Genomic DNA, 26,309 nt, shown 5'->3' with positions numbered 1-26,309 from the left:
TCTCTCTCTCTCTCTCTCTCTCTCTCTCTCTCTCTCTTTTCGCAATTATCATGGCCATGGAATGCGCGTCAATCTGGCTTATTGTGAATTCGAGCTTAAAATTAATTGCTGACTCGGTTGCGCGGATTTAAGCAGAAGAATGGTGAATGGTTCGAATGTCGGGTGACTGCCGGCTGTTTAAGTACCGTGATTTATTTATTGATTTCTTTGAGGTATTGTCATTTAAATTTGCCATCCTATTTACGGACAAATCGTACTTGAAAGATTATTACAACAAAACATATTTTCACGTTTCCGATTCACGGAATGATCTCAAATGTAACTTACCGTATAGACAACCATAGAGCATTGAACACACGTATAAGCTATATTTTCTATACATCCATATGTAAGTTAGACGGTAAACAAAAGAATCGCAAAGGGGATGGCTATCGCTTTTATTGAAATCCGGGATTTCATCGCGCCAACGAGCATTAGCATGTCTCGCTGGTGACGTTCAAAGACTCGGCAGATCCTCGGCGCGAAGATAAAAGGGACCTTTTCACGGTAAAAGACGCGCGCTAACGTTTTTCCCTACAATCCAGCGCGAAAAGAGACTGAGAGTGAGATGAAGCTGCACGTAGGGACGTGCGAAAACACGTGACAGAGGACGATGAGCTGAATAAAAAGGGCCGGATGAAAAGACGGGGGAGGAGAAGGAGTCCGGATAGGCCAGAGATAAAGCGAAATAACGGGGGTATATTTTCGGGTTTCCCGCGAGCTCTCCGCAAGCGCGATTTCTCGTACCAAATAAAAATAGGAGCCGCACGGTCGCCATAAATATTCCACGGCTTCGACCCCTGGGTTTCGACCGAAGCCCCCGTTCAAACCCTCGTACACCATGATGTATCCGCGCTCATCTTCGACGTGTGTACCACCCGATTTTCCTCTACTGTACGCTTTCTCCCCGCTTGTCCCAACGAAGCGACGCGCGTCGATTCGCTCACCGGCCACCCTTTGTGATTTATTCGACTCCTCAGTTAAGGCTTAATGGATCGAAACCGAAATCGCGGATTTTTTCTGTCTTCGTTTATTGCAGCCGAACATCCAAGATGTTACACGCTGATTTTTCTATTAATATGATGACTATATAGCATTTATTATGAGCTCTTCCTGTAAAATCGAAACTCCGAAATAAATGTTACATCATAGTCACTGCGAAAATGGAGTTAAATTATCGTCGCGTTAATAGAAAAAAGTGAGACAAGTCAAAAATTGGTAGGACTTGCAGTGTTCGAATTTTGAAAATGACACTTTTAAAGAAATACATACATAAATATGAATATATATATATTGCAGAAACACAATATGAAAAGAAAAATGAAGTTATGCACATTTACTATCTTAATTTTTAAATAAATACCACACTACAGGAACAGAACGCTTTGTGTATCTTAATTCAATTGAATGCTTAACTTTCATAAAAATGCGCGTTGTAAACAATTTTTTTTATCGAAACGCTATACATTGAAGAACATTACGGTATAACCAAGCAAATATGTGCATATAATTTTAATAATAAAAAACGTTATAAGCAACAAAAATTACTGATTTTGTGACTTATGATTTTTCTATATCAACGCAAATACGATATGCATTAAGCATTATCTTCTTCTTAATGATCTTCATTAATAAAAGTATTAAGCATGATGTTAGAGAAAATGTGTCGCTTTCTCTACTCTACTTTATAAAACGAGCCATCATGAAAGTGTAATCTTTCAAAATTTCCAACTTGATATTTGTACACGTGTGTGCGTGGATTAATCGTGTATAATTTAAATGATAAACCTCGAAGGGGATCCGGCAAGATTCAAGAGAAGAAAGAATCCAGGGCGCCATGTATATATCACCGGAAAGAACTCGGTGGTCCCATCGCAAATCGAAAAATCCTTCTCGCCTGCCATTTACATATTCCATGCGATATTTCAAAATCCCTCGCTCTTCTCTTCTCGGCACCGATGTCCATTCTCTTATACACTCTTGAACGAACCGTGAGGATAGTAGGATCCTCAAGACCCCCCAGGGTGGCGATCCGAGGTCATCGGCGCCTGCAACCCGCATCCAAATCAGGAAGCTCTCCTTCTCGCTCTGTCCCATGGATTTCGTCATCCTTTTTCCTCCGACTCGCAAGAGAGAAAGGAAGAGCGAGGCCAAAGAAAAGAGAAACGGGGTGATGTATGTGCCTCGATATACGATGTACGTTGGATCGGGGCGAGAGCATCGACGCTCGTTACAATATTAATGCGGTTATTATACGACGTCACATTTAATGGTGCTTCCAGGCCCCTTCCGAGCAGCCATAATTCACCGGACGGGCCATCCGGCTTTTTTTCGCTGCCGGCCGTCAACAAACCGAGAAAAATCGAAACGATCGCGAAATACGTTTCCACGCGAGCGCAAACGCGAATTTCACGGGGGGGCGATCCATTTGACGAGGGCATCCTTACCGTTTCACGGAACTGCTGATTCCAGAAAAGCGCCAGGAGAACGACCGCGGACTTAAACACTGTGATTTATTACAATTGCGTTAGGCAGTAATAAAAAGAAACAACTACATATAATAGAATATATGAAAAGTTCTTCGCGAAACTCAAACCAGAAGAGACTTTCAGAAATGGACGATCGGCGAGCACGTAGGCAGTTTGAGGTAAAGCCGCGATTTGGAGGTCGAATATCGAGGCACGTTCGAAAGTTATCGTACGGATAAGCATGAGATGAGCTTTGGAAAATGCGAATCTTCGTCAAAATCTTCTCGTTGATATTCCCCTCGAACTTGAAACTTTCCTATCGAAAATATATAGTTGCAGAATGCAAATGCAAAATAAACGCGTATATTTTGTTTACGAGTTAACTTTTAATTCACTTTCACGAATGATTTATAAGCTATAAAGTTTGACTATCGAGATAATTAGTATCGAAAATAAAATAAAAATTTGAAAACCTCGTATGGGATAAAAATCGCAAATTTTATAAGATTTATGAGATATCCTGTACGCAACGCTTCCACCAGCGTTCAATATCGCATTCGAACCACCCGACGTGTTAATCCAGCACATCGATTCGCACGCTCGCGATAGGGTGCATCGGCATTTTTCTGATCGCGCGTAATCCTTTCTCGCGTGTGTATACGTGTAGAAAGTTTAATTTCCCACGCCTAATTCAAATACAAATACGCGGCAGATACGGTGATGCACGACGACCCGAGCAAGCAATGAGTGTGAAGAGAGAGAGAGAGAGAGAGAGAGAGAAAGTGAGATTTATGCCTCCGCTCTCGTAGTTTATTCTAGCGGAGTTCATATATCCAGATGATTACGCACGACGACACGGCTATTTACGCAGCAGACGTATCGGAGCACGGCTTTAAATCCCTTTCAGCCGTGTGCATCGCACGGATGCACCGTCACACACCAGGTGTGTATCGCCGTGACCGTGTTCTCCGCCTCGACGTTCTCGACGACGAGCAGTCGACGCCAGTAAGTAAAACGACCCGCGTTATATTTATTATCAATTACATGGCGAGCGCGTACGGGCCACTCCCGGCGAGTGGAAGGTGTCCTGAAACAGGTTTGATTAATAAATTAACCCACGGAGGGGGCCCGCGCCACGTCGGCTGGACCCATCCCTCTATCCGTCCCCTCCTCTAAAAAGCCCACTGTCTGCAACCTCCTTTTCGCGAGAGCAACTGGTCCACCGATAAATTATATCGTCTCGTTTAATTGCGAATTCGCCTCGAGATAATTGCCATCGCGCGAACGCGAGCCCTTCGTTACGGGCGATGATCGCAGCCGGTGCATGTGGACAAATACGTGTCCACGTGCACCCACGCGCGTGCCTCGGACACGTACGTATGTAGGGTGAGACACAGTGTGTAACAGAAATATTACCTGTTACCACGACTTTCTCATTTATAAATCAGAATTGATTAAATCAAATCGTAACCGATATAATTTCAATCGAATCAGGTTCTACTTGGAGATCTTTAATCGACAACGATTCACAAAGGTGAAATTAAATGTCAAAGAAACGGCGCCAAGATTGATATTCCGAGTCGCGCCAAGGAAATCTTCGACGATTCACTTCTCTCTAGGGTCTCGCAATGTTTACAAGGGGAGGGCCGAGTAGTGTACACACGAATTTCGACTAACTTTAAATATGTTTTAGTATCTCACTCCCCTCTAATTTATGCTGAGTAAGTGGCGTAATGCAATATTCAAATATCCGCAAGAACTTTGCATCGAAAGTTTTGCAGTTTTTAATTAAATTCCGAACCGATATTATTTGTATGCGGTTGCAGGCATTAAAATAATGTTATAATTATAATAATTTTTCTATTACATACGTTGCCTCGTAATTTACTTAGAACTCTATTTATGGTTACTTAATGATCGCGATGATATTATTACAGTCATAAAGAGCTGCAGAATGGGATCGTGTGAATAAAATGTAAATTTCGTAAAAGTTTATAAAAAATATAATAAAGGCGTATGAGAGAAACTTTCGATGAAAATTTCTCGCCAATATTGAATATTATGTCGTACTACTTGCTCATGAATTAATGGAACAGTAAGACATTTTTAAAGTTAGGCGAAATCCGTGTCTACACTACTCGGTCCTCTCCTTGTTACTATCTATCGAAATATTTTAACATAGAGATTCTAATTTGATATAAAGATAATTTCTTGAGACTAAACTCAAGACGGAGCGAATCTGCGCGAATAAATTATTGTTGCGACTGATGAGCGCAGCATGCCAGTGACGATGGCCGAATGCAGATGTCATTTTTCGACGGGAGTATGTTGGGTGTCGGCGACGAGTAGCGTGCGAGTAAATTTTCGCGCTGGTTCCGTTAGGCAATCACTATGAATCAAGCCGGCTGCGCCTGCGCTTACGTTTACGATTGTTGTAAATTACTCCGAGTTTTTTCCGCGCCGGTTTACCCCGACCGCGCCGTCGCCGCCTCTCGACCCTGTCCTCCTCCCTCCCCCCCTCCCCCTCCCCCCCCCGCCCTCTCACCGCTTCCCTTCTTCTCCACGTGTCTTTTTTCATTCTACCTTTCCGTCTCTCGACCATTTCTTCTTTTGCCGTCCCGCAGCGTCTGCATCCTCCTCCGAAGGATGCACGTCATCGTCGGGTTCATCGAACGTCTTGTTCATCCTGTTTATTGAATCGACTCGACGCTCGACTAAATTATACTCGACATCACGGGTTTTGACGCGCATGTTTCTTTTTATACATATTTTTTTGAAAGAGCTTTGTGGTGTTATGAGTTCAGCAAGTTGTACTAAACCAAGAGAAATGTACCATCAGTCACTATCGCGTACCAAGAATACGATGAAAAAGAACGATGATTTTAATATTGTAGAATCAGCACAAACAACATTATCAAGAACAGCATTGTCAAGAACTAAAGAAAACGAGAGAGAGAGAAAGAGAGAGAGAGGGAGATTCTCTGTTAATAATATATAAACATATTAAGATAATATTTCAGATCTAGATTAAGTATACTTGATAGAAATAACGTTGTTAATATTCTCGCATATATTTTTTTACTGAACAACTAATTGATATCGCACAAATTTCGTGTTTCGATCAATTCAAACTTTAATTAAACTCAACGCTGAGTTGTTGTTTACGATGGAGAGAAATTTTTGCTATTAGGAGTGGCTTCGTTAAAGGCAGAAAACGTTTGTCGTCTGGTTATTAGATTTATCACGGGACTTTATTTATGAACCTCGTTTAGTCATTTATTTTTCATATCGTGGTAACTGTGCGATTGTCGCGATACAACGCGAAACAGTTGCGATAAACCTTTCGCCCTCGGGCTTCAGAAATTTCCGACTCTAGTCGCGACTGCCGACTGCGCGTAACAATAATCGTAAAGCATCGGGAGACGCGGCATATTTTTATCGCTACCGTTACCGCCTCGGTATACCGCCGATTTCGCGTCACGCCACCCACGATGGCGTATGGCGGATGGCGCGGCACGGAAATTACAGCTCGCACTGAAACGACCGCAAACGCGTTTGAAAATTAAACCGCTTCACCGACAATAATTCTCGCGGTATTCGAGAAGCGACCCGCCTTTAACCTCCCGTCGGAACCTTGTGGCCCGTAGATTACATGTCATCTCGTAGAAGCCACTCTTTATGTGAGCTATGTAGGTTGAATCCTAGTACTAGTTCAGCTTAGGTCCGTTTCAAACTAATACATGAAACGATAACCGCTATTCCCCAAAGAGCAATGAAATAATGACGATAAATAGTCGTAAAGTGAGGTATCTCAACTTCTTTTTTTAATAAATCGAAAAAACAGATCCACACATTTTCTATGATGCTATTTTTGTAGAAACGAAGAGCTCTCTTCATAGAGCTAAAGTTATCTTTGTAGGAGAAACTTAATTTGACATTTTATATCTTATGCTATTTTCTGCTTTACGTAAGTGTATTATAAAACATAATATTTAAGAGGAGAGACATGTAAGAATTTGGAATCTTGTATCTATGTATCCTGTTGTATATTTCCTTCATATATTTTGCAGTGTAATAATAAATTTTAGTTTGCTTTTTTAGTTTTAAAAAGTTTATTAGGATTAATTTGCACGCGATGTAGACTTGCGACCACGAAGACGCGTATCTGCGCATGAGAAGGGCGAAACGCAAGGAATGGCCGATGACCCCGTCTGGCTGGATCCCTTCCGCCCACGCATCGTGGCCCCTGCTAAGGGCAAAAAAAGAGAGGAGCCGCACGATGCATTGGCAATGCACGAATCACGATATCATACCGATTACCTGCGAAAGATATTTAACCCTTTCGCTCTCAATATATATTCCTAAATATATTTAAGTACTCTTTCACATACTTAAAAATGTGCAAATAGACGCTTTTGGAGTCACTGAATTTTGGAAAAAGAATATTAAACAATTTCGACTTTTTGATCTTGATAATAAAACAAACAAACACGAGGGGGGGGGTTAAAAGATTAATTTTGCGTGGGTTATTTTAACGCGTTTAACATGATGTCACATCTCAAAACATTATCAACAATATGAAACTTTCATAAATTATTTTATTGCGTTTTAAATATCTCTGTAAGATTTGAACATATTCTATCGTTGGTTTAATTATTTAATTATTTTTAATTATTTTATTTACCCTGGGTATTATGTAAAATTACATTTTCTAGTATTTATTTGCAAATTTTGTGAGAAAATGACGAATTAAATAAAATTTGTTACACATACTAATAAAATTTTAATATTTGCGCAAAAGTTTATTCATCCACTCTCTCTTTTATTCATTTAAAAATTATTTACCTAAAACTACATAGATATAGCAAAATATGATTGTTGCGCTACATAAGCTATTATATTATAAGCCAAAAATTATTTATTGTTTTGTTTTTTTCTAGCAGTTAATTTCAGGGTATATTCACCAAAATTTTTTGGCCAATACTTTTAACCGATTGTATCGAAATCCTTAACAAGATATTGCTAATTTTAGCTCCTTCGTATAATATTCGTATATTACCCATTACATTCATAACTATTGTAAATAAAACTTATATCTCAGTTTTAATGACTATCACATTGTGTGTTGTTTGTTTTTGCGTATTAGCCATATAATCTCTCGGTATTACAAGTGAAGCCTTTAGTAACCCTACAGCACTAACGCGAGTTGACTGCTAATTAACATTAATATCGTTTTATCGTGTAATAACGGAAGATTATATAGCCAGGGAGCAAAGGCGAATAAAGTTCGATACTGATCATTAACAGCTGATATAAACCTTGAAATAATTACAAGAAAAAATCGTGTGCGAAAAAAGCGATAGCCGTTCTAACGATCGGGTTACGTCGTTATCGTGAGAATTTTCAATCCCAGCTGAATGCATTTTTAACTTTTTCCTTTCTTTTAATGGTTCTTGATCTTCGAGTTCGATTCGACCAGTAATAACAGTAGTCCAGGAATCGTGAATACAACAATCGGAAAATATTTAAGTGTGAATACAAAGGACGGTTAATTTCGTCAGAAACTTTTAAAATATTTAAAACCGCTCTCGGGGTTCTCATTTAATGTAACTCTGCATTTGCAGCGATGAAAGAGTTAAGTTAACAATCGCGAATGAGCGCCCTCGAACGCGGCCAGGTGCTACTGATACTTGACTGAAAAGATCGCGTCATCGTTCACGCCGGAAAAAGATACCGCGCACGTATCGATTGGCTGATAAACGATGAGTATTAAGAAGAGATAAAGCCGCGGACTCGTTTTGTTCTCGTTGTTTGTGGCACTGAATCGGCGCGGGGTGCCAGCTGGAAAAATAAGATACGCACGAATTACGGTCGACGAACCAATGGATGCGTCGTCATCGTCACGATCTTTCATCGTTATGCCTGATCGCAGTGTAATTCATCGATGCATATACTTATAAAAAATTTAGTAAATTTCTTCATCAGTCTTCGAAATTAAAGCGTATTCTTTCGCGATTTATTGGAATCGAATATAAATCAGCTGCAAAAACAGGAACGAATCAATACTCGACATTATACAAATGAAGAGCAGACATTCAAAATGCGTTTCGTCTAAAATTTTATTTATTTTAGTTAGAGATGGAGTAGTGTTGATAGACGCATTATAAGCTACACTAAGGTATTCAGAAAATTTTTTTTGTTATTTTCAATTTAAATACTGAAAAAAATATAAATATTTCGAAGTGTGTGTACATTATATTTTTTAACTAGAGACAAACGAAATACATTTGTTTAACAATTTTAGCAATTGTTCCCAGCAATTTTATTTAATAGGTCACATTCTACTGATTATGACATATTGTTATTTTTTGTAAAGTGTATAGCTTTTTGTGTGTGTGTGTGTGTGTAGTTTCTGTTTTTCTCGTTTTCTAAAAATTACAAATTTTGAACAAAATGTATTTTAAAAGTTTATATATAAAAATATATATACCTATATCTAATATGACTAAAAATATCACTTGATTTTTCAAATCTCTATAAATAAAATTATTATATTGAGAGAAAAGTGTTTACGACTATAATTGTATAGTAAAATAATTACGGTTAAGAGAGAGCTCCTTTTTCATAGTTACTGCTATATAATGTTAGTAATAAAAATTATTACTTTTAACAATAACCATAAAAATGATCCTAATTATTTTATCCTGCAATTATAGTTGTCATAAATATCGAACATTTTTCTCTCGGTATAATTATTATTAATGAATTTTTAATATTAAAACAAAGAGCACTCAAGGCTTTTCCTAGAAGTCGTAAGACTTTTTGAAAAAGATTTATTCCCAGTTCACTCCAAAGAACTTGTTATAATTAAATATTGAGATGTTTTCCTCTAAATGGAACAAATGGCAGATTTGCTCAATCATGAAAACGCACTTTATATGAATAAATTGTGAACATGTTCACGCGGTTTTCTCCACTAAACTGCCCGAATTATTTTCCGTAAGCATCTCGCGCGCGGACCGGTTTATCATATACGAGTCCAGATGCGCAATGGACGGTTTATTAAAACCTCGCCTCGAGCATCGCATCCCAAATATCTCTCGTGCCTATTTCATGCTTATGTGCATATCAATGCGGCGCCTCGTATCGAATATTTATTTGCAAAAGGATCGATAAATCGCCCGCTCTGTTCTACGCCCGCTCTGTTTCGCATGTTTTGGCCTTGCACATCTTCGCGCGGCGATTTCGCGACTCGTAACACGGACATGACCCCGCTCAACCAAATGACAGCTCGGTGGACCCGGGTTATTAAGACCGAAATAACTGCCGCGATGTAACGGTCATGGCCGGCAATTAAATTTAAGTACTTACGGATGCGCGCATCCGAGTCGAGCGGGTGCATCGGACGCGCGCGCGAGCGTTTACGAGCGCGAGGAGGTGAAACGTGTCTGTGAAAACGTATACGATACTATCACTTTGTTCGGCGATACGTAAAAGATAACTGTCAATTAGCAATAAATTCGTAAAAGCAGGATCTTCGGAACAGGTCGAATTATGAGAGCAAAAATCTTCAAAACATCTGCCTTTCAAAACTGTCCGTGAAGTTCAATGCAAATGCAATTATTTTCTAGATGTTTAAATACCTAGAATTTATATATGTGGAATAGTAAGTGCTTATAATAATAAAAAAAAGTATATGCTTATAATAGAAACTAAGGCATTCACACATTCTAAAAAGTATCGGTATATGGATTAACACCCGTACGATGTCCGTATTATAATTCTCATTGTGTTCGATGTTAAATTCATATTATGATATTAACACAATGAGAATATATAGACACCGACTATTTTTTAAAGTACATAATTAATATTATCTGTGTAAAATATCTTAAATACAGTTTCAGCATAAAAAAAAACAATGTCCGACGAAAAATGAAAAGAGAAACATATTCTTTAAAACTTTTAGAGATCTTACTCTCAAAGATTGAAAATTGAGCCACTCTTTTTTAAGGATGATTTCATTTTCACTTTTTAAAATGAAATTCCACTCCAAAGAATTTACAAAAACCTTTTCGGATGCTATTCTTTCTTAAGTGTCCGGAAATGTACATTAAGCATATCAGTTAAACATATACGGTGTATTAACATTACATCAGAATTAAAACTGATATATTGTAATGTAGTACAAAATAAGGTTGTCTTTGAAAATATAAAATGCAGGTATAAAAAGTATATAAAATAAGACTTTGCAAAATTATAGGAAGAGATAATCTCATTGAAACATATATAACTAATATATAGTATGTGTCATACATGCGCAAAACGCATTTTCGAATTTTTGTAAAGAGAGAAATATAATCTTCTAAATCTAAAGAATACACAACTTTATTTGTTGCCAGTCTACATCTATGAGATCTATATTAAAATATTAATAAACACATGATGAAATAAATATAATATATTTAACTAACAAAGCAAATTATATCGAAAGACTACGAAACAAAAATCTCGGCCAAAGTTTTCGTCTTTTATTTACAACAGAAAGGAAAATTCTTATCGACGACGCAACGGAGAATACTGCGCAGAATGCAATCTTCCACGAATACAACCCGTGGCTCCATCTTACAATACACGAACTCATCTTCACCGTCGCTCGTCCGTGGATCACCAGGAATATCTGGATCGCCGTGTTCATCGATCACTTTTGTCACGGGCCGCGCGAGTTTATTTTCGCAGAGCGAGAGGTGGCGAGAGAAGGGACGATCGTTAACGGCGCCGGGGCATACGGGACGTATTTCGCGCTTTTTGTTAGGTCTCTTATTTTTTTTTTTCTATCAGACCCGCGAGACCACCTGTCGCTTTACGCTGGCAATTATGTTCGCGCGATTGCAAACGGACGCGGGATAAGCGCAAGCTTAATCGGATCTCGTGCGATCTGTCGCGAAAGTTCGTCGCGAACGCACGTTCCCAGGAACGCGCGCTGCCGCGGCGGCTTCTACGACGATGGAAAAGAAACGTAATCGCCCAGGCCAACGAACAACCGTGGCCTCGGCTTCAGGGTCGTTTCGACTATTATCCCGCAGCAGTCGAGGATGCAGCAGAAACGCATCGTTCGGAGGCCGCGCTTGGTACATCCGCTCGAAACCGGCGATACTCACGATTCAGTATTAGAATACCGTATACAGTGTATACATACACCATACTTTGATTATCGGAGTATGGATATACCTTCCTTCGATATCTCGACTTAAATTACTACTTAACATATCGTATTTTTAAGTTAATTCTACCGTAAGATTGATAACGTGAAGTGCTGATTACAAGATTGTACACTGATAATAATGTAATTATGTCCTTCCTGATTTTAATTGATTCTCGTCAGTTATTTGTTAACTGGCATTATGAAATCGTATAGAAAAGAAATATAAAATTGATATCATGGAATTGAACGTTTCATGTCATAGATTACATCTATCATGTCTTATACTTAAAATGTTATGCTTGTTGAACTTTCCAGTAATATAAACACAAATTATATATACTCATATAAAATTTCTATTCAATTTTCATTGAATAAGGTTTTTTCTTCGCTTGTTTTGTGTAAAAATTTCTGTATTTTTAGAAAAAAGTAAGATTGTACACATATCACTATTTTAAATTTCCCCTATTTAATTAATTCTTATTTCTTGTTTCACAAGCTTCTTTTTTGCATTTGCAGAATCTTTACTTTCTTTCTTTCTGCAACGCTCAAACGTATATATTTGTTTCGCTTTAAGTAAAAAATGTTTAGAAATTTCAAGCAACACGAACAAACTACTTGGAGAAACCGTTCATTGTTTTATTTCATCACGTTTTTTCTTTGGGTGAACGTTTTGAGGAATTTGTATTCGCGAGATTCGAACGATTCCTGATAATCCTGATTCGGATGGAAGATGGCCAGTCGCGGGGGATAAAGAAAAATGCTGCGGACGTTCTAGATTCCGCCAACGTGTAACGACCCCGGCGAGAGCGCCTTGCATCCCGTGACGGTATTAACCTCGCCGCGGGCACGTGTTCCGAGGAGCGAGTCCTCTTTTATTACTTATTAGCGACACCCAAAGCGCATACTGACTCCACTCTCGCATCGCGCGCGCTGGCGATGCGATTTTAATGATGTGTTTCAAGGTCCCAAGGTCTCTGCCACGGATAAGCTATACAGGGCCGTTGCCGCCTGATCCCGATGACAGCTAGCCTTAGCTGTAGAAATTTTGATATCACTTTTTGTATCGATACCTCCGCAATTGGAGATCGATTCTACAAAATGTAACACACGTTCTATTTATTTCTAAATTCTTTGGCAGTTTATTTGTGAAGATATTTTCTTAACTAACTTTCACTAATGTCGCAAATTTTTAAAAAAGTACCACAAAAATGAGAAATTACTTCCGTTTGCATACAATTTATATTCGATATAAATGTACAGAATTATCTATACAATCTTTTCTAAGGAAAAATTATGCAAATCTTACAACGTTAGTGGAAAAATTACATTTAGATAAGAATTAAGTCCACATTGAGAGACGAATCGTTAAATTTCGAAGATATTGTTTCCATTTCGTTGACATCTCATCAAAGGTATCCAAGATCGAGAAAAGAAAGAACTCGACATCATCGAGAGGCCGGGAGGCCGTCATGCCGACGAAACGACAATTTGCAAGGTCCGCGAGCCGCGCTCGTAGACGGCGATACGAGCAAAGAGACCTTCGCGCGATGGTCAGGGCCACGAGGTTCTTGCGCCGAGAGCGTTAATCTCGCGCTACGTGATCGTGCAAACTGCACACGCATTGCATATGCATACGGCGCGGACTTTTTTTGCATTCACCCGCCTGCAATCTCCGCCTGCGTAATCCTTACTCTATCAGAGAGATACGGTAGATCCCAAAAAATCGTAATCTCGAAATCAGTAGAACGAGATAACATCACGAAAGAAAAAAATAACTATTCTAATCGTAATTCCTTTAATCAAATCTTGACACTTATTTCTTTAATTAAGTAAAATATCAAAGCACTATATAAGAAAATAAAATGTAATCAAATAATGAAACCTGTTATATTTAAATCTAAATTTTTCGAAACGGATTAATTGAATAGTTTAAAATTTGAATATTTAATGTATATTGAGTTGTAGAGTGCGTTTGATAAAGAATAAATTTTCTTTAGAAATAAATCAATTTATATTTGTCTATCAAAAAAAAAACGTCAAGTGACTCTAGATTGTGTATATACATAAATTATATATATTTAATTACATACATATTATTATTTAATTATTATAATTATGTACACAATTGTAGAGTTACTTTATTATGTATATAAAACATACTACAAGATTAGAATATATGATAACATATATAAATAATAGCATTATTACTTTAAATGTAAAAAATATATTTTATAATATAATAATGTATAACATTTTGAAATATTTTATTTAAGAGGCATTGAGATCAAACCTCTCTTTAATTTTTATGATTTTGTTGCAGAGATCTTAAAATGGAGAACATCGTATTGCAAGACGAACGCAAGGAACAGATCAAGATAGTGGGTGAGAGGCAGACGTGTATACACGGACGTCGACGTATCACGCGGGACTAGAGAACATTATGGTCGCGGTGATTGTGGCAATCGCCATCGATCGAACCGCGTAGATTAGCGTGCACCGCGAAAATCGCAACTATAATGTTTCCGCTCGCGTGACGCTTGATTTTCGAGCGTGAAATCAGATCCACCTGTGCTCGGCAGAGCTCCGCATAAAAAATTGCACTTACGATGAAATTGGCCGCAATTTATATAATTACGCAGAAACATAATGCCCGTTATTCTTAATGACCTTCGACTGCTATATACATATATTCCTACGGTTTATCATCTGATCTCAAGGCAACAAAAATATTATATTATAAATAAAATGTAAAATATTTCTTATTTTTATGGATATAATATTTTTTATTTATAAAAAGAAAAGAATATTTATTATATAATTTAATAATTAAATATTAGAATCGCGGATAATTAATTTAGCTTTAACAGCAATCGAAGGTTAAAAATCTTATTTATAAAGAAAACTTACCAGTTCAATGACAGATGTTTTCCACGATTATAGATTTTGGTCTCAGCAATATTTATGCCAGCGATGATCCTCTACGAACGCACTGCGGATCTCCGGAGTATGCTGCTCCCGAACTCTTTGTCGTAGGTAAACGATACGGACCGGAAGTAGATTTGTGGAGTCTGTAAGTAAATCCAGATTTTATTTTATTAAATTTTATTTTGTTTTAAAAAAAAAAAGTAACTCAAACATCATACAGCATCAAGAAATATTATAAATTTGGCAGTTTGGCTTCAATTATTAATGCAATACCTATGTACATATAAAAGTACATATAAAAGCACTCTTTTTGGCGAAACGTTTAAACACTATACTATGATGTGACAAACAGAGGAGTCATTTTATATGGAATGACTATCGGTCGACTTCCATTCATGTGCCCCCGCGACGAATGGACGTCGTCAGAGGAACGTCGACGGAGGCTGATGATCCAAATCAATAGGGGCTTGACGTCGATCCAGGAAAAAGCTATGTACCAAACGTCAATCGAATGCAAAAACTTAATAAACCGCTTGCTCATTCCATCGTCTCGCGAAAGAATCACTATTCGAGAGATCCTTGATCACCCTTGGATCCTCGTGACATCGAAGAACAACTTTCATTTTCGCTCTGAGAAAGACTTGAACGTTTCCAATCACGTCTCGGTAATACCTATATATGCAAGATACTCCACAATTCTCTATCATAATTGAGGAATTTGGAAAACATGCATAGAAAATAACGGCGTACATTATATTTACGATTTTTTAAATTCTGTATTCGATATTTTTAATTTTATTCTCAAAGAATCATTTTTTTTTCAAACTTTGATGTATTTCAATATTTTTTTAAACCACATTTCAAATTATTTTAATTTGTTTCCCTGAAAATATAATACTTCTATTGTTCACGGTAGATTTATCAGTTTTAACAAATCCATGCTTTTGTTATATTCGTGGTAAAATTTTCAATTTTAATAAACCCTCTTATTTTCATGCTGGCTGCATGTCCTGCGTTATTATGCACTGAATTTTCAATTTTACTGCCGCATTTACTCTGCGGTTTTTTGGTCGACTTTAAAATATACGCCAATTAGTAACGCCATACGAAATACTCGTGTAAGGGGATTGCATCGCTAATTATTGTAGATAGTGAACGAGATCGCGACGGCAATGCGAACAACCACGGCTGCCGTCGAGGCTGAAATAATGAGACGAAAGTATGGAAAAATTGGCGGCATGTATAATATTAAGTAAGTACGCCACAATTAAGGAAAGATATTTTACAGAAAAATTCTTTCACACACGTTATAATTTATTCATATCCAAATGTGTAAACTTTTATATTTAATAGAAAGCACAAATTACAAGCCGCTACCGTTTATCACCTTCCATCAAGACTTCTTCGAAATTCTACATGTCGAACTGAAGACATTTCATCGTCAGCTATAACTATCAGGTGACATTTAAATATATAAAGTATAATTATGTACGTTTTTCAAAATACAAATTTTGAAAAAGTGTTCTTTTAAAAAATATTTCGTACGTAATCGATATTATTTTCAGAGAGAAAAATCCAGCAGAATTTAGATTTAAATAAAATTTAAAGCTTACTGAAGCTTAATTGTAGATTTCCTTTATAACAGACTTATTTATTTTATTCCACATTATATATGTATATTATTCCTATTTTATTACATTACTATTATTTCGTTAAATTAAATAATAATTTAAAATATCTTATATATATATTTATATAAGTATAGCGACGAAAAAGAAAAATTCTTTACTTATAAAAAAAACTCTATATATGTTAGTAATATATTTTTGCAGAACTATTCAATAGCATGAAGATATTTCTTTACTATATTGATATAGAATGGCGAAAAATAATTTACGAAATGATACATCCGGAAACTCTGACAATATCGATGGTATAATCGTCATGCGACACAACCAGGTGCAAGATCGATCAGTCAAAAAATCTTCATTACACGGTTCTACGACGTGGAACTGGCGATGCCGCTCCGGAAACGAAAATCACTCTTCCGAGGAACGAAGAAATTACGTAAAATTCGACTTCCTTACCCTATATCTTTCAGTCCAATGATTACGATCACGTCGATCACACAGAGTCCCTTATAGTCATTGTTAATTTCTCTTTTCAGGGGATTCGTTACGATACCATGAATACCATGTCTTTAACGCCCCAGCAATGTCGTGTGCCGCAAATTACAAAAACTCAGGGCGATAAGCTTTCAGATCGACGATTGTACAGGTATGATAGAGTGCTAAAAGTAGAATTTTTTCACATATAATAGACATACATTAATTGTGAATAACATTATTCGCGTTTGTATAAAAAGTACATATTTAATGTAAATAAATTCGGACCAGTAAAAAGTATACATTTAACATAAAGCCAATAAAAAGTATATTTAAATATAAGTATATTTAATATAAGGCCATAAGCTTAAAATGTGGATGTATATACAATAAAACTTCAACCTTTTTTCTTTTTTTTCAAAAACTTTCGAAGAGTTGAATTGTACGTAGGTAAGAAAAGAGAAGAATACTCAAAACATATTTGAAATTTTATTGTACTTACAGCTACAGCTTATCCTCGTATTAGCCACGTATTAAAGGATCCTATATTTACAATATATTTATATTGAATGTTATGATGAAATGAGTTAATTTTTATATAATTTGATGAACAAAAGGTGTCATAGACACAATGCTTAATAATGCATAATAGTTTTTAAGTTATGTTGTGTTAAAAATTATACGTATAAGCATAAATTTTACACCTTTGTGGTACAACATAGTTCATAAAAATCCACTATTATTAAATCTTGTGTTTACCAATGACATCTTTCGTTCACCATATTATATAGCATTATAAAGCTACATAGTATGTATGTAAAAACTTAACTCATTTCTCATCTCAAATTTTGCATATAACTAATCTATATAATATAAAGGCCTGTTACAGTTATTATGTTAATTGCTTTGATTGTCAACAGAAACGAAACAAAGTCGAGAAGTTCAACATTTAGTAGTATTTCCAAAAAAATGGAGAAAAAAGGTGGTGTCTCTAGGACCTGTGAAGCAAACTGCGAAATAATTCCCAGTCCTTCGAAACTTATTTCCAGTCCTTTGCAAACTTATTCACGTGTTAGTAGCGAAAGCATGCCTGCTTCGCGAATTAAAGTAAGATTCTATATTTTTAAATAAAAACTCCAAAAGCTATGTAAAATTAATTTTCTAAGCAATACCTAATTGTGTCACTCATAAAAAATTAATAGCATTTACAGTTAAATAAGCCGGTCTAGTTTTAATATTTATAGACTACATTATTATATTTTTCAGGAGAGTTTTCATAAAAAGATACTTGCTCCACCATGGCGATGTCGAATTGGTAGTGCAAGAATTAAAAGAGATACATGAAGCTATAAAAGACGCCTTTAGAACGAAGTATGCAAAATGGCAAATAGAAATCCGGTGAAATGTATATGTATCGAGATTAGCTGTTAATCTCGTTAAATTATTTGTAATGCATTAAAGAATCTCAACAGGTCAAAATTGAATTCATTTAACAAATGACTATCATTATAGAGCTATCTTGTATTATTTTTCGTGTAATAATCTGACTAATAAAACTAGTACGTAATATCTTGTAACATTTTTCACTTATTAGTAAAAACTTATTAATAAAAACTGTTCTCTAACTCATACATAAACAAGGATTACCTTTATATAATATAATATTATACTTGTATATTATGTTTTTAATGAAAATGAAAATCAAATCATAATGCGAATAAAAAGAGGAGCATTAACAAAACATTCTAAAAAAACGTAAATTAGAATAATTGTTTTAACAGATAAACTTCTCTTTTACGTTTTGTACTCTAATTTATATCTTCTCCCTAATAGCACATTTTATCTGGGATATATCCTAGGGATGTCCTTAAGGCCTCTGTACACGGTCAGTAATACTGTCAGTATCAACGAACTGACAATATTATTGATTGTGTGTGGTTAATATTAATGGATTGACATAGAATATTGACAATGATTTGGATTTAAATACATGCTTTTTCCTTAAGATCCATGTCGCCATAGATAATAATATACGTCAAATCACGTCAAGCTGAAGTGAAATATTGTTAATAATACCTGATCGTATAAGATTGTAAAACCTAATGCATACTGTCAGTAATACTGATCAGTAATACTGACTCAGTATTACTGACCGTGTAGGGAGGCCTTTAAGATGCCAACGTCCTCTGGACGTCAACGGCACGTTTCTTGGAGGTCTGTGTTGTAGGGTTAATAGAAATTTTGTTTACACTTCTGTTGATCTTCTTAAATTTAATTTGAGTTTACGCACAGTGCTTTTTTCAGTTTGCTTCTATATTGGCAATCTCTAGCTGTTATGCTAGAATTTGTATAACTTGCTAACTACGCTGACTGGTTTACTGGATTTTTTGTGATAGCTCAGACTTTTTTTTTGTGATAGCTCAGAATTTTCTTTTTATATATTTATTCGCGTTACTTATTTCAACATGCTCTAATATGTTTCAACATGCTCCAACATGCTCCAATATACTCCAACAAGCACGTTGCAATGAATAAATAGAAGCTATAGTAGGAGTATGTTGGTGATATAATCAAAATACTCTGCAATAATTAAAAAACGATGTAATTATACTTTTTCCCACTAAACTAACAGTAACATAACATATCAACATTATAATTTCACACTCGACAATGTAACTGTTAAGTCTATGTAATAAGCCTAATGTACAACTGAAAAACATATAGAGAAAAATGCTTTGGTCAAACGTCAAAACCAACAAAAGACCAAAATAGGATTTTAGCGAAACCAAACAGAATTTTTGATAATAAGAGAAAAAAATGATGATAATATTAGAAATGTTGTTTGGTAAAGGTGCCATTCTATATTGAGTTGATGCAATATAAGCAGTTAATACCTAAAATCTGTTGAGCACATTCCGTTGCTGACTGACACCGCCCTTTTCGGAAACAAAATAGTCCATTTTCTCTCTCCCGTATACGAGATACGATATAAAACGCATCCATATATCGTGCTGTACGCTCAAGCTGCAAAAAGACAGGCGTTATAATTATAGAGTTTAGCACATTTCAATCATACAATTTTATTTTCGCTAAGAATAATATCAACGGTGAATAATTATATAACAATACAAGCAGTTTATAGTACTTACCTAAAATTCATCCAGCACTTTCTGTTGACCAACGCCATACTTTTCGGAAATGAAGTGGCATCTTGAGTGGCTGCACGACAAATTTTCTTCACGAAATACGATACGAAACGCATACCGCGCTCTACACTCGAGCTGCAATAAACGTGCATAGATTTTAACGCATTAATTTTAGTCATATAACCATACAAGCCTAGTTTCATCTAGTTTCATGGTTAACTCTCTTAACCAAGATTTAATTTATTCTTCATTTATCTCTTTTTTTACTTTTTAGAATTGAAAAAAGATGAGAAATAAGTTGAACCTTCAGTTAAGAATTAACCGTGAGTTGTGAAACTGGACAAACACCATATTTTGAATTCGAACGACATATACCTACGCTTCGGACCACTCCGGACTAAAAGATAAAAACCAATGGTTGCCACACAAAGAACGTTTATCGTGCTTATCGGGAAAATTGCCGCAGTAATCAATTCTTTTGCTTTTATAGAAAAGCGGTAAATTGACCAGTTTTCCACAGCACAGTAATGACTCCAGCACACTGGACGCAGAAACGCTTGCCGCGCGGCAAAATGTGACGCGGTAACCAATGAGCTTACAGCTCCTACATGTTCATTGGCTACCGTGTCACATTTTGCCGCGCGTTTCCGCGTCCGGTGTGCTGGAGCCATAAGCGTCGTCGCCGCGTTCTGTATGCAAGAGTTATAAAACGTGTTTCAACCTGGCAATTTTAGGATATCGCGGCAAAGGGATAGAAAACGAAAGACCGCCGCGCGCTGAAACGTTTGAAATAAGTCGCACGTCAGTCGGTAAATATGATCGACGGTCGAACAAAAATTATCGATGTAACTATTAGCAAAAAAGCGTCGTGTTGTAAATCTCGAACGTGCGAATATTACAATAAACTTTTCAAAAGCATTGCATTTTTTTAAAGATATTAGAAAGTGTATATAAAAGGAAGATAAACTCGCGGAATAACGGAATACGAAACGCAAGAGCCAATGGCGCGTGCGGTTCGCGGAACGCTCAAGCATCGGCCAATCAGGTCGAACCACATGGACGCATCACTTCGGCTGGTGTCGTTGGCGAGAGAGACAGAGACCAAGACAAGTCAAGACGCGTTGCGTCACATGGGTACATACGTATGTTCGAGCGAGTGACACGGTTGACAAGCATGCCACGCTTTGCCATCCAAAGTAAAACCGTTAAGAACTGCTGCGAGGAGAGATGCTACCGGCATGCTTTTACGATTATTACGTACATAATGGAAAGACCTCTCACGTGAACGTGAAACGCGGGGATGCCACGAACCCCATGAGCGGTATGACACCGAAACTCCTCATCCCTGCCGTTTTCATTCTTGGGATTGTCATCGCTGTTATCAGCACGTTGCTGTCAAAATACATAGGCGGCCTGTCCACCGATTCCACAGGTGAGTTGCAACTGGTATATCTGCCCCTTCAGCGAGAGATTGTACAACTCTATGTTGCCTACCTTTTCTGCCAATTTGCATCAAGAACTTCTTTAGGGCTGAGCACAAAAATTGTCGTAACGTTTACTTTTAGACTTAAGTTATAGATGTAAGCAATGCATAAGCTTTGGCATATGACATGCGACTTGTTGCCACCTATTGGAAACAACAAGTTGTCAAAGCTTGTGTGTTACTTATGTCTACAACTTAAGTCTACAACTTTAGTCTCTTAAGTATTATGACAATTCTTATGCTCAGATCCTTACTTTTGATACAATTAATACAAGTGTTGTACTGTTTTGTTATTCATTGAGCGTCAGAAGAACACAATGATGTTTGTATCAACTGTGTCTACTGAAAGAAAAGCAGCTATAGATGATACAGTGTAACACAGTAAATAATTGGATGCTTTCTATATGGTGACACAAGTCGATACAAGTGACATCCTATTTTTGTTATTTATTGAATGCTAAGAAAGATAGAATAATGTTTGTGTTGACTTGTGTTATTAAGTGGAAAACATTCATTACATCCTTGTTGTTTGCTAATGTTATACAAAGATGAAATGATCACTGTGTTATACTATCTTTTGCTAGAAAGAATCACAAGATGTCTCTCGTTTTATAGTTGTGATGCTATCATTTGCAAGCTATGATTTAAATACAGTTAAAGTCATAAATTTATTCTATTTTTTCTAGAACAGGAATTTTATCACGGTCGTTCTGTGTTTGTGCCGCTTTCCTCAGAAGGTATTTTGAATGTTTATGATGATCATACACTCACCATTTCACAAAGCAACACTGAACTTGGTAAGGTTCAATGTTCTGCAGCGTCGATAACAGAGGCTCTGGCATCTTTGCACTTAGCTCTAGATATGAGATTATCTGGTAAGCAGGAAAAAGCTATAAAATTGTTTCAACATGCAGTGGCATTAGCACCCTGTCATCCAGATGTTTTGAATCATTATGGGGAATTTTTGGAACATACCCAGAACAATGTGATAAAAGCTAATGAATTTTATGTGCGTGCTTTAACTTATAAACCGAATCACGAAGGTGCTTTAATAAATAGTCAGAGAACAGCCCGTGTTGTCGAAGAACATGACAGAATAATGCTTAGACGAATTGATGACAAGAGGAATACACTATCCAACATACCTGATAACAATGCTGCATTAATACGCGCTAAAAAGGAGGCTTACTTCCAACATATTTATCATACAGTCGGGATTGAAGGAAATACTATGAATCTTGCACAAACGAGAGCTATAGTTGAAACACGTATCGCAGTCTCCGGAAAGAGTATTGATGAACATAATGAAATCCTTGGATTAGACGCTGCTATGAAATATATTAATGCGACCTTGGTTAATAGGTAAGTTTATAGAGCATAATATTTTGCATAAGCGACAAAGATATTTTCATTGTTATTAGTTTATTATTCATTATCTATGTAATTATATTTCAGAGTAGGGTCCATCTCTATAAAAGATATACTAGAAATACATAGGCGAGTGCTTGGACATGTAGATCCTGTCGAAGGTGGACAATTTCGAAGGACTCAAGTATACGTTGGTGGCCATATACCTCCAGGTCCTGGCGATATACATTATTTGATGGAGGAATTTGTATTATGGTTGAACAATGAACAAGCCATCAGAATGCATCCAGTGAGGTGTGGAAATTTCATATGTATACATTTATATTCTTATTGCATTTTTAGCTGAGATTTTATGATAAGATTCAACAAATGGACATTAATTAGAAAAATTTACAGGTATGCAGCTCTCGCGCATTATAAACTGGTGCACATACATCCATTCACTGATGGAAATGGCAGAACGTCCCGCTTGCTTATGAATATGATTCTCATGCAAGCTGGATATCCTCCTGTTATTATTCACAAACAGCATCGCCATAAATATTATGAATATTTACAACTAGCCAACGCCGGAGATGTTCGACCTTTTGTGAGATTCATAGCGGAGTGCACAGAGCAGACATTGGATTTATTTTTATGGGCGACCAGCGAATTTTCTCGACAAGTTCCTGCACTGAGTCAAGAGACATTATTTACAGAAAAGCACAATACAATTATTCTAGAAGATAATGAAATAGAAAATAATGTACTAGAAAATGATTGTGAAAACTAATTTCAAGTAGCGTCTAAAGTATTTTTGAGACCAAAGAGCGTTAATATTATTTATACTTGATATTATTTATTGATAATTCCAATTTTAAAAAAAGTTAAACTAAGCTTAAATAACATACATGATTTTAAGATTGATAATTTAAGAAATTTATCCATGGTATTAGAGCTGAAGTGTGCACATATCCTCTGCTCTGTGCCTGTTGACATGTGATCTAAATGTATTGTTACTTATAAGCTGCCAATTTTATCGTGTATCCATGTAAATACGACGAATCTTTCTTCCACTTTGTTCAGTACAAAAATTATATTTATAATGTATATAATAAATATAAATTGCGAAATATGTATATTCTAATATTAAATTAGCGACGTGGACAATCCTATCAATTAATGAATATCATATGTATATAATAATATAATGTATATAAAAGGTTGTTCTTTTCAGTTGAATTAATCTACATTTGTTGTACTTAAAATAGATATATATTTGAAGATTGAAGGAAAAACAATAGAAAAAAAATGTTAGTGCAGCGACAAAAAATAAGTCTAATGATTCTAGTATTTTTTGAATAAATTTCGAAGTGCGCTAATATTGGATGCATTCATTGGATTAAGTACGTATTTGTTGTTATTGGTATATTCTAATTAAATTTAGATGATCTAGAAGAATACAAAAGTAGCGAGCGCTCACAAACAAAATCTAGGTCCATTACATTCTTTCACGACTTTAAAGCAAAACTTGGGCACCGTTGCAATATAAGAATAATTCAATAATCGAAATATATATAAAATCTTTGAAACATTTTTTTATAATTAAAGAAAATGTACTTTCTTCTTTTTCATCTATTTTCTTGATAATTATAAAGCATAATCAATTGTATACGTACGATTGTATCGCTTCCGATAGATTTACCGACAGAATAAATCTGAATTTTGTATCGACTAGATTGTGAAAAATATAAATTAAAAAAATATTTTAAATATATAAAATTAATTATAAATATTCACATGAATATTATAAACTAGATAAATTGAGAAACATCATTTAGAGAAAATAGTTTTTTACTAAATATGAACTGTTGAAGCAATAATGTAATAAAATGATTTTTTACAACCTGAGGCGCGCGCGTAAACATTTAAAATTATTAATCTCACTTTGATAATTAACATAAAAATTCAGGGAAAAAATTCCACTTTTAATTTTCGTACAACATAACACAAAAAAAATATTTTTTTTAAATATATACACGTGCGAAATGATATGGTTTGCCAATAAAATAGAAGTATAAAAAAAAGTTGAATTTTTGGAAGAAAGGCGATATGCTACAAAGCATGAAAAGGGAAGGATTAGAAAGAAGAAAGATAATGCTACTTAATATAAAAAGCCAGATGTTTGTACTGATGTGTTTGTAATTAGCAATTTACCCTAAAAGGATCAAAACAAAACATATTTCGTACTTAAAAAAATAAGATTTAGGAATATAAACTTACTTAAACAAAACGAATATTTGCGCAAACATAAAAAAAACTCACAAAATAAAATAATTAGTGTTTTACAAATTTCACAGGTTAACAAAAATATTTTAAAACTTTTAATTTTGATAATCAAATACAAAAATAAATGATAAAGGACAATAAAGGGTTGAAGCAGTAATTAGTGCGTATTGAACATACAATAACTTACATACTTTACATGATGACATTTTGATATCGCCTTTTGTTATTTATTTTTGTATTTGGTATCTTGTAAAAATAATAATAGTCCTTAAGTGATTATACATATTTTTTGCTTTAATAGCATTGATAATATAACTAATATCACTATTTTCTTTATAGTTCAAATACAATTAACAATATAAAGTGTCATTACAAACTTAAACTTAATACGAAATAATGTGGTATAAAATAATGAATACTTTAATCTTTTAATCTTCAAGACATCCTTTATATATAGAATATCTCTAAATTGTGATATCCCTTAGTAAAAATAAAAATCTTAACTGATTAAACAATCCAAGAGTTCTGCTTCAATATGTATATCACTGAATCGAGAGAACGACTGAAATAAGCGGGGAGTATGTTCTATGTCTAATTGATTCCTTATATAAAGTTCAATTTTTGTTGCAATTTTCTCTTTGCAAATGGTTAGCACTTCCTTGAATGTAGTAGAGTATATTATAGCTTTGTCAAATAACCTTATCGCATCCTCTAGATTTCCTCTGAAAGAAAAAAGGGATTTAAATATTTTAATTAAAATATTTTCAGATTCTTTGTGCAAAGCCTAGTTTTTCATTTCCTGGATAACTTGTGGTTAAATTTAACCAATAAGTTTCCCTCGATAGGTTTACTCATGACATTATTATATATGAAACCCATTATTAGATAAACATACCAGATAATGAAAAACCGAACCTAAATTACGTATTGGATTGATTTGGAGCATTAAAATTTTTCAACGTAAAATAGTAATTAGGAATAATTATACTAAAAACATACTTTTTTGTTTCGATGATTCCTAATATTTCATAAGGCAGTCCGAACTTTTCATCAATCTTTATCGCTTTGTGTATATATTCCATACTTTTACCAATATTACCGTTACAAAGTTGTATAAGACCTCTGTTTATATAGGCAAGTGCACACTTTGGATCTTTCTCGATTACCTTCGCAAGATAAGTATCAACCTTTTGATATTGTTGAAATGATAACATTATCTATATCAATGAATAAAAATTTCACCAATTAATCAAAATTTACACAACACAATAGTATTAACTTATATATATATATATATATATA

General features: G+C 35.4%; 3 protein-coding genes across 3 annotated transcripts in view; 2 read left to right on the top strand and 1 right to left on the bottom strand.

Moving 5' to 3' along the window:
• The window catches only part of LOC108774253 (hormonally up-regulated neu tumor-associated kinase), a 48,596-nt gene extending 30,452 nt beyond the window's left edge, over nt 1–18,144 (top strand). The window contains exons 4-8 of the mRNA XM_018540315.1: nt 14,033–14,094; nt 14,653–14,782; nt 16,515–16,704; nt 16,805–16,914; nt 18,009–18,144. Of these exons, the coding sequence (XP_018395817.1) occupies nt 14,033–14,094; nt 14,653–14,782; nt 16,515–16,704; nt 16,805–16,914; nt 18,009–18,144 (628 nt within the window). The remainder of the gene's footprint in view (nt 1–14,032; nt 14,095–14,652; nt 14,783–16,514; nt 16,705–16,804; nt 16,915–18,008) is intronic.
• Nucleotides 18,145–20,998: 2,854 nt separating this feature from the next.
• Fic (FIC domain protein adenylyltransferase) lies at nt 20,999–23,789 on the top strand. Its single transcript, XM_018540365.1, has 4 exons — nt 20,999–21,320; nt 22,058–22,733; nt 22,827–23,033; nt 23,136–23,789. The coding sequence occupies exons 1-4, from the start codon at nt 21,116–21,118 to the stop codon at nt 23,509–23,511; spliced, it is 1,464 nt and encodes a 487-aa protein (XP_018395867.1). The 5' UTR covers nt 20,999–21,115; the 3' UTR covers nt 23,512–23,789.
• Nucleotides 23,790–25,506: 1,717 nt separating this feature from the next.
• The window catches only part of LOC108774252 (uncharacterized), an 8,554-nt gene continuing 7,751 nt past the window's right edge, over nt 25,507–26,309 (bottom strand). Inside the window, exons 15-16 of the mRNA XM_018540314.1 lie at nt 26,007–26,224; nt 25,507–25,729 (exon numbers count right to left, since the gene is read on the bottom strand). Of these exons, the coding sequence (XP_018395816.1) occupies nt 25,507–25,729; nt 26,007–26,224 (441 nt within the window). The remainder of the gene's footprint in view (nt 25,730–26,006; nt 26,225–26,309) is intronic.

Source organism: Cyphomyrmex costatus, unplaced genomic scaffold (genome assembly GCF_001594065.2).
Source record: "Cyphomyrmex costatus isolate MS0001 unplaced genomic scaffold, Ccosl1.0 scaffold241, whole genome shotgun sequence".
Lineage (NCBI taxonomy): Eukaryota > Metazoa > Arthropoda > Insecta > Hymenoptera > Formicidae > Cyphomyrmex > Cyphomyrmex costatus.
Note: the sequence above shows the minus strand (reverse complement) of the source record. Positions and strands in the feature narration are given on the sequence as shown.